General features: G+C 58.3%; 1 protein-coding gene across 3 annotated transcripts in view; it reads right to left on the bottom strand.

Annotated features, from left to right (window-relative positions):
* RAI1 (retinoic acid induced 1) overlaps positions 1–8,088 on the bottom strand; it is a 192,844-nt gene that overhangs the window by 61,478 nt on the left and 123,278 nt on the right. The window contains exons 4-6 of one of the 3 annotated variants that reach the window (XM_065532291.1): positions 7,813–7,906; positions 2,071–2,120; positions 86–1,563 (exon numbers count right to left, since the gene is read on the bottom strand). In XM_065532291.1, coding sequence (XP_065388363.1) covers positions 1,549–1,563; positions 2,071–2,120; positions 7,813–7,906 — 159 coding nt within the window. In that variant the 3' untranslated portion in view covers positions 86–1,548. Of the gene's footprint in view, positions 1–85; positions 1,564–2,070; positions 2,121–5,241; positions 5,420–7,812; positions 7,907–8,088 lie in introns of those variants that run through there. The other 2 variants (XM_065532292.2, XR_012425321.1) reach the window with 2 other exon arrangements.

The following is an 8,088-nucleotide window of genomic DNA, read 5'->3' as shown; positions in this document are numbered from 1 at the left end:
TGAGCCCCTCCCTTCATTCCCATTCCCCAACCTAAACACTGGCCCGGCTCCCAGCTGAATCTGGTCGGAATCCACGGGCTGCAGATTTTCCAAAACAATCGTTGTATCTTTATTGACTTTTTTTTTTTTTTTTCTGAATGCAATGACTGTTTTTTACTCTTAAGGAAAATAAACATCTTTTAGAAACAGCTCGATACACACAATCTTCAGTGTGAAGCAATATACTAATAAGAACACTAGTCGTCTTAACATTTACAGTCTTCATATATATTATATATATGTATATGTATACATATATATACACTATATAACGAGGCCAGATATAATACACACGTTTACCATTTTACAGTCATATGTACAGGAAGTTGCTAGGGCGGCCCTGGGCTGGGGGCTGCATCAGGCCTATCGAAGCGTGGACAGAGCTGAGGACACGGACGGACAGGCAGACGGACTGGCAGGGACTGGCCCGGGCCGGTGGTGGCTGCGTGGGCAAGGGGCGTCGTGGTAGCCCCCTACCCGGCAAAGGCCCGGTTGGGGCTCTGCTGCGGGCGCACGACGCACGGCGGCGACACACGGGAGAAGCGAGCATGTTCCCAACATATATACATTCTATGTAACATATATATAGAGGGGTACACAGGTTTTGTACACGAATCTAGCGCTGTCCCTGCTCCCGTGCAGAGTGGGCGCGGCGGTCCCTGGTGGTGCACAACGGTCGCGCGTCCGCCGGAGGTGCGTTCTGGCCGCTTCTTGGGTTTTGCGCTCCCAGGCTGGGCTCCAGGGGTGGGGTGGACTGGAAAGGGGACGAACAGAGGCCAAAGGGTGTCCCAGTCCCGCCCACAACCTCTCGGAGAGCCCGCAACCCCTAACTGAGCACAGCCCAGGTCTACCCCGGCTTTGCCCGAAACGCACGACAGATCTGGCAAAGGCTGGGCGGGAAGGCCCCTGGAAGCGTTCCGCACGGTTTGTTCCAAAGGCTCAGGTCCCTCCAGCGCCTGCCTAGCCCGCTCTTAGAAAGGCTTCCTTTCTCCCCCGCCTAGTCCACGGAGCCAGGAGCCGCCCTCCGCCTCTTCCAGAACTGTTTCGACCCCCACCCCCAAGCCCAGGGCTCCCAGCTGCACGCCACGACCGACTGGGGTGGCGACAGCACCCACGTGGAATGTGTGCCACGTCGTCTTGAGATTCCAGAGGGGAAAAGCGTCCCCAGGCCAAAGCCGTCTCGCACCCTCGCCGGAGGCTGAGCGCCCCGGGGAGTCTGGCCGCTCCGCGGGCTCCCCCTCCGCAAGCCTGGCCCCTGGGGTGGGCAAGAACGCCCTGTGCCGTCCGGTTCCGGGAGCAGGCGGCTCCGGAACGGGTTTTCCTCCCAACCCGGGGCCGCAAGTCTGAGCCCTAGGCGGCCGGATCCACGATCCGGGACCCGGATCAAGGATCGGCTCTGGACCCGCACTGGGAGCAGCTCAAAGGCCCGGGGGCTGCGCAGGCGGCTCCTCTCCTTCGGCGGCGGGCGGGCAGGCGGGCTCCGGCGGCTCCTCCGGCCGTTGGGGTGGATTACAACGGCAGCCTCTGCAAAAGACGCCCGCCCACCCGTTACCCACGACCGCGGACCTCAAAGGCCACAGGCCCCGCCCCCGGTGTGGGCCCGCCCCCCAGGCCCCCGACCCAGGAGACGCTAGAGCGCGGCTGGGGTCTCCGCCCGAGGCCGTCGGCCCCACCCCATCCACCTTCACCTTTACCTCCGTGCCACCGTCCCGCGCCCCCGCCTGCTCCACTCTGTCACCTATCTTGGGGAGCTGCGGGGAGGCCGTCCCAGGGACGCCCTTCAGCCCCTGGCTGCCCATGCCCCGACGCCGGCGGGTTTTCGGCGGCTGCGGCGGCATCGCGCAAGTGGACGGGGACCTGAGCCGGACGGCAGCGGGGGCTCCTGGGGGTGGGCGGGGAGAGCTCCCTCCCTCTCGGGCTGGGCCCTGCGGGGCTGCGCAGCCAAGGGGCGGCGGACTGTGAAGGAGGTGCGAGGTGGGGCTCGTCTCCCGCTTGACACCCCTCCCCCTACAAAACACTGTGGTCCCCTACCTTATGTTTGGGACATTTCAAAGAAAAGTTCTCTTCGATGAATATGCAACCTGTGACCAAAGAGAAGTTTCGGTGGTTAGGACGGGGTGGAGGCTCACAGCTGTGGGGTTTTGTCGGCCGCCAGGAGGGGAGCCGCACTGCCCGCGCCGCTCTAGACTGCAGGGGCTCTTTTCCAAGAGTTAAACAGATCCTGCACAAAACCCTCCACACTCCACTCCACGGCGCGGGTGAGGCTCCTGGTCTGGTGGTCTTGACTCACCTCACCTCCTCCACTGAGCTTTTCCCGCTGAGTTCCACGAGCCGCCCCTCCTCACTTGAGGCAGTCCCTCCCTCCCTCCCGCCTTACTCTGCCAGCCGCACTTGTCACTGCCTCCTAAGAGGCTGACCTGTGTGATCTTCTCTTGCTCCTTGTTTCTTTTTCTTTTTGAGATGGAGTTTCACTCTGTCACCCAGGCTGGAGTGCAATAGCGCGATCTCGGCTCACTGCAACCTCCGCCTCCCGGGTTCAAGCGATTCTCCTGCCTCAGCCTCCCGAGTAGCTGGGATTACAGGCATGCACCACCACACCCGGCTAATTTTTGTTTTTTCAGTAGAGACGGAGTTTCACCATGTTGGCCAGGCTGGTCTCAAAATCCTGACCTCAGGTCATCCACCCTGCTTGGCCTCCCAAAGTGCTGGGATTACAGGCGTGAGCCACCGCGCCCGGCCTTGCTCCTTGTTTCTTCCCCACTCTCAGGCAAGCTCCCAGAGGGCACCAGCTCTGGCTCCTTCCCTGGATGTATGCCCGGCCCCTGGAAGAGCTCACTGACTTCCAGTGAGCACGTCATGAACCCCTGTGGACGGACTGGTAGTGGTGTTGCAAGCCTGGATTTGAGCATCTGCTACTTATCTGAGCCTGTCTCCACATCTTGTAAAATGGGCATTATGCCACCTACTGTATGCCTGTCATGGAGATGGAAGGAGGGGAGTGTACAGAAACCACTCTGGCGGGAGCAGTGGCTCATACCTGTAATCTCAGCACTTTGGGAGGATGAGATGAGTGAATCGCTTGAGCCCAGGAATTCAAGACTAGCCTGGGCAACATGGCAAAACCTCATCTCTATCAAAAATACAAACATTAGCCAGCATGGTGGTGCATGCCTGTAGTCCCAGCTACTGGAGAGGCTGGGGCGGGAGGATCACTTGAGCCTGGGAGGCGGAGGTTGCAGTGAGCTATGATTGTACCACTGCACTCCAGCCTAGGCAACACAGCCAGACCCTGTCTCCGATGAAATAAAATAAAACAAATAAAATAAAATTTAAAAATAAACCACCTTGCACATGTGTGGCATGCAGTGGGTGCAGGAGGCGGGGCAGAGAAGACAACCAAGCTTGGCCAGTGCTTATGCCCACCTAGGCCCGGGATGTGTTGCTATCTCAGCGAGGCCCCACTCCCCTGCCTGCTGCCACCTAGGGAGAAGCTGGCTTTTCCCCCAGGGGCCCCCCAGCCGCTAGTGCCCTTCTGGGCTCCCCTCCCCCCAAGCCTCACCAGCCACTGTTCTGAACCCCAGACCCAAAAGTAGCTGAAGGCTGGTGCTGTCTTCAACACAATCTTCCTTTCACACTGGAGCTGGCTCTGTGCAATGGCATCGTGACAGGGTGGTGGCCAGAAGGCAGGGCGGGGACAGCTCTGCAGCCCTGAGGGCAGGGCTGGGCGGTAGCAGGCCTCTCTTAGGCGGTCTCCCCTTGTCTCCAGAAGCTGGGAGTGCCTTGGACCTGGAAACTGCCATTCAGGGCCAGCAGCTGCAGATGTGCCACTGCTGTTCCCCTTCCCTTGGCTCAGGCAAGCCAGATGCGGTTCTGGGGCTGGACCAGATTTTCCAAAGACACTGGGCTAAAACCCCAGGCCTGCCCCTGCACGCCTGGGTACTGCAGGCGCTCCCACCAAGGGAAGTTGAGGGTAGGAGGTTGCCACTTCCAAACTGGCTCCCTCAGCACTGCCCCAGCACCACCCCACATGGGGCACGGAGCGGGAGTGACTGGGCAAGGCCAATCCTCAATGATCTGGCTCCTGACCTGGTGCCTGCACCTGGGGAACCTGGGTGCTCACTGACAGGTTGGCCCCAGGGCCTGAGTGGGGAAAGGTTCAGACAGGACACTGGGGTGTAGCAGCCTCTGCCTGCTCTTCAGAGTCACTGCTTGTCTCCAAAGTGGGGTCCTTAACAAGGATTGGAAAGTGGCAAGATGAGTAGGCCAGGACAGCGCGGTGCAGGGCAGAGGCTGGCAGCCAATGGGCAGCCCTGGTGCCCTGCAGTCCCAGTGCCTGATGCAGAGGCCTGGGGCTCCTCCCTGGCCAGACATCGGATCAGCCTGACCAGCCCGCTCCCTCAGTGCCCTCTCACTCCCACCCCACCCCCCGCCGCCTGGCTGGCAGAGAGAGTCGCCCTGGGGGCCCTCCCTGTACCCCAAGCGCCCGTCCTCCCCACCTTCACTCTCGAGCTTACTTGTTCCCCCTCGCCTTCTCTGGCAGCTGTTCCTCGGTTTCCCAGGGGTCCACCCTCCTCCTCAGCCAGCTGTTCCATGGTGAACACAACCCCGCTATCTTGTCCCTTCCAGAGCTCTGATGAGCCCCCGCCTGCTGATGATGGGCGACACTCGGTCCTGAGCCCAGATGCCCACACTTTGTATGTCCACAGCGGCCTCTGCTGCAGTGTGGCCAAAGGGAACTGCCGTGTGTGTAGATGGCCTGGCAGAGCAGCCCCGTCCCCTCCTCGCACCCGGGTCCTTTGTGGTGTGGCTCTGCAGCTCACCCCATGGAGAGGTGGCCTGCACTTCTCTGTGCTGGACTTGGGATCTGCTTTGGCTAACAGAACGTGGTGAAGTCCAGGACCTAGGCTGTGAGAGGCCCTGTGACCTCCACTCTCTCAGAGCCCTGCTGCCGCCATGAGGACGCACCCAGGCCAGCCTGCTGGAGGATGAGACCGCGTGGAGCAAAGGCAAGCTGGTCCAGCTGGGGCCACCCTAGATCATCCTGCTCCCAGCAGAGTCTGTAGCCAACTCATGCCCTTTTGAGGAATAATGAAGGGCTGGCACTGGAGAAATGAAGCTGGGCCTGGAAGGGCCAGTAGCTCTGCAGCAGCAGCTAATAACTCCATTTGCACATCCGTATCCTACTTCTCCCCTTCACGGGGAAGCTGGGCATCAGGCTTGCCACCTCCCTCTCCCTCATCATCAAGTCCCATGGATTCTGTGCCAACGCAGTCTCTGAGGTGTATGTCTCCATTTACAGCATTCCCAGTCCCTTTCCTGCCTCAATCTTCGTGGCGCTACAGGGATCCCTGTTATATGAGGAATCCTTCTAGGATTTTACCTGAAACAAAAGTTCTCTTGCTCAAAGCCTAGTATACAAGTCCCACCACTAAATAGTTTCTGCCCAGCTCCCCCGATTTTTTGAGGCCTGGCTTAAATGTCACCTCCTCCTGGAAGTCTTCCTAGGTTTCTTCCTGGTTCAGACAGGATGAACCTCTCCTACAGTGCACTCTACTTCCTGTCTGGTCTCTCTAACTGTGGCCAAGAACCACGGTTTTGCTGTCTGTCCCACTCAAGGGTAAGCCCCTTGGGGGACTGGGTAGCGCTGGGGTAGGAGAAAGAACATAGGCATGGAACAAGAAAGCCAGGGCATTAAGTCCTGGGACTGTCCACGCCATGCTGTGTGCTGTGGGTGAGGCAGCCAATCCGTGAAGATGGCTGGAAACAACATGGGCCTGTCGCAGGGCTGGGAGTGGAGCTGGCGCTAAGTTAATCACTGTGGAAGGAGGAATGCAACTCGTGGCAGCTATTAAGAGGAGTGCGGCCACATGCCTGGGCAAGTGGCAGGGTCCATGTTAAACTCTGGCTCACACTGCTCAGAGTGGGAGGGTGGAGCCAGTGAGAATCCTCCCCGACCCAGCTCCAGCAAGCCCCCTCCCCACTGGGTGTGGGCAGCTCAGCCCCTGCCAAGGAACTGTCAGCACTCGGAAGTCCTCTGTGTCCTCCCTGGGGCAGCTCCACTGGGCTGACACTGGCCGGGGACCCAGCAGGCAGGTGGGGTACAGGCTGTGGTCCCCTCTGTCCAGGCAAAACCAGCAGGGCATCAGGTGAGGAGGGGAGGCAGTAGGTGGGGCTGCTGGGAGAGTGATGGGAGTCTGGGGGACCTGGGCTCTGTCCGCTGGGAGGTGGGTTATGACTTCACCTCTTTCCAGGCCAGAGTTGGGAGGGATTGAGGGTACAGGGGAGAGGTCACAGAGGCTGGACCCAAAACAGGACTGAGGCAGCACTGTGTGGGTAGTGTTTATTTCACTCTCCTCCCAGCAGCTCTGCAGAGAAGAGGCTATTAATCTCCATCATACAGGTGGGGAAACTGCGTGCAGAGATACTGACCAACTTGCTCAAGACCACACATTAAAAACACTGCTAGGGGCCGGCCGCAGTGGCTCACGCCTGTAATCCCAGCACTTTCGGAGGATAAGGCAGGCAGATCATGAGGTCAAGAGATTGAGACCATCCTGTCCAACACGGTGAAACCCCGTCTCTACTAAAAATACAAAAATTAGCTGAGCGTGGTGGCGCACACCTGTACTCCCAGCTACTTGGGAGGCTGAGCCAGGAGAATCGCTTGAACCCAGGAGACAGAGGTTGCAGTGAGTCAAGACCGCACCACTGCACTCCAGCCTGGAGACAGAGTGAGACTCCGTCTCAAAAATAAATAAATAAATAAATAAAAATAAACACACTACCAGGAGCCAGCATGGCCGCGCACATCTGTGGTCTCAGCTGCTCGGGAGGCTGAGGTGGGAGGATGATTGAGCCCAGGGGGTTAAGGCTGCAGTGAGCCATGATTGCACCCCTGCACTCTAGCTTGGGTGACAAAGCAAGACCCTGTCTCAAACAAAAACGAAAACCCCCACTATCACTAGGGTTTGAATCCAGGCCAAAGTTGGCCCCAAATCTCCCCAAACATTGTTGTCACCAATGACGAATATTGTACCATAAGCAACTGCTTTCTTTGGATGAAATAAGGAATGTCTCTGAGCCTCAGTTTCCCCACCTGGTCGATAAAGGTAAGGGCTCTTGGGTAGCTCCAGTCCATGCAGTGTCACTCTGTGTGCCCAGTGATAGTAGGGGCTTAATAAATGTTTGTGGAACAAATGAATGCATGAGTGAGAGGAGGGACTTGGGGGGAGGATGAGGGGAGCCTGGACCTACCTCCAGACCCCGTTACCCTGCTTCAGAGCTTCCACAATTGCTCCTTGTGGCCAACAGGAGATCATGGGTCTCAGTCTCTGTTTTGAATCTCATCACCCCCAACTCATTTGGTTTTTGCTGTCATAGTAGTGCCTTTCCCCTTGTCTCTGCTCAGTGAACTCCTACTCATCCTTCAAAGGCCCAACCCCCAATGCCCCTTTCTCTCTGAGGCCTGAGATCCTCCCCGCCCCTTGGCAATGACGGCTCCACAGACAGCATTCCACATTGTAATTTACGCCTCTATCTTCGCTCACTGCTCTGGGCACTCCTCAAGCAGGTGACTGGGGAATGCCTCATTTCCATGTCCCTGGCATTGCCCAGCAGAGGTCTATGCGGACAGAAAGATAAAGAATTGCTGGGGCAAGAGAGGAGGGAAACTGAAGAGTGAGATGGGGCCTGGGTTTGGGGAGCTGTGCCCAGGGTCCCCCTGGACTGTTTGGATGGGCTCCAATGCCCTCCTGTTCCCGGGCGGGCTCGTACCTGCATCGCTGGCACACGGGTAGTGGTAGGTGTGGATGCATCCTTTGTGGCAGCACCCAATGGTGGCCCCGGCTTCTTGGCAGCTGGAACACGTCTGATGAAGAGAAAGGAAAGGCAGGTGAGTCTCCAGTTGGAGCCCAGCCCTCAAGCTTTACATGCTGGTAGGCTGAGTGCAGTGGCTCATGCCTGTAATCCCAGCACTCTGGGAGGCCAAGGTGGGAGGATCGCCTGAGTCTAGGAGTTTGAGACCAGCCTGGGCAACATGGTGAAACTCTG

Source organism: Macaca fascicularis, chromosome 16, assembly GCF_037993035.2.
Source record: "Macaca fascicularis isolate 582-1 chromosome 16, T2T-MFA8v1.1".
Taxonomy (NCBI): domain Eukaryota; kingdom Metazoa; phylum Chordata; class Mammalia; order Primates; family Cercopithecidae; genus Macaca; species Macaca fascicularis.
The sequence above is the reverse complement of the archived record's forward strand: the minus strand, read 5'-3'. Positions and strand labels throughout refer to the sequence as shown.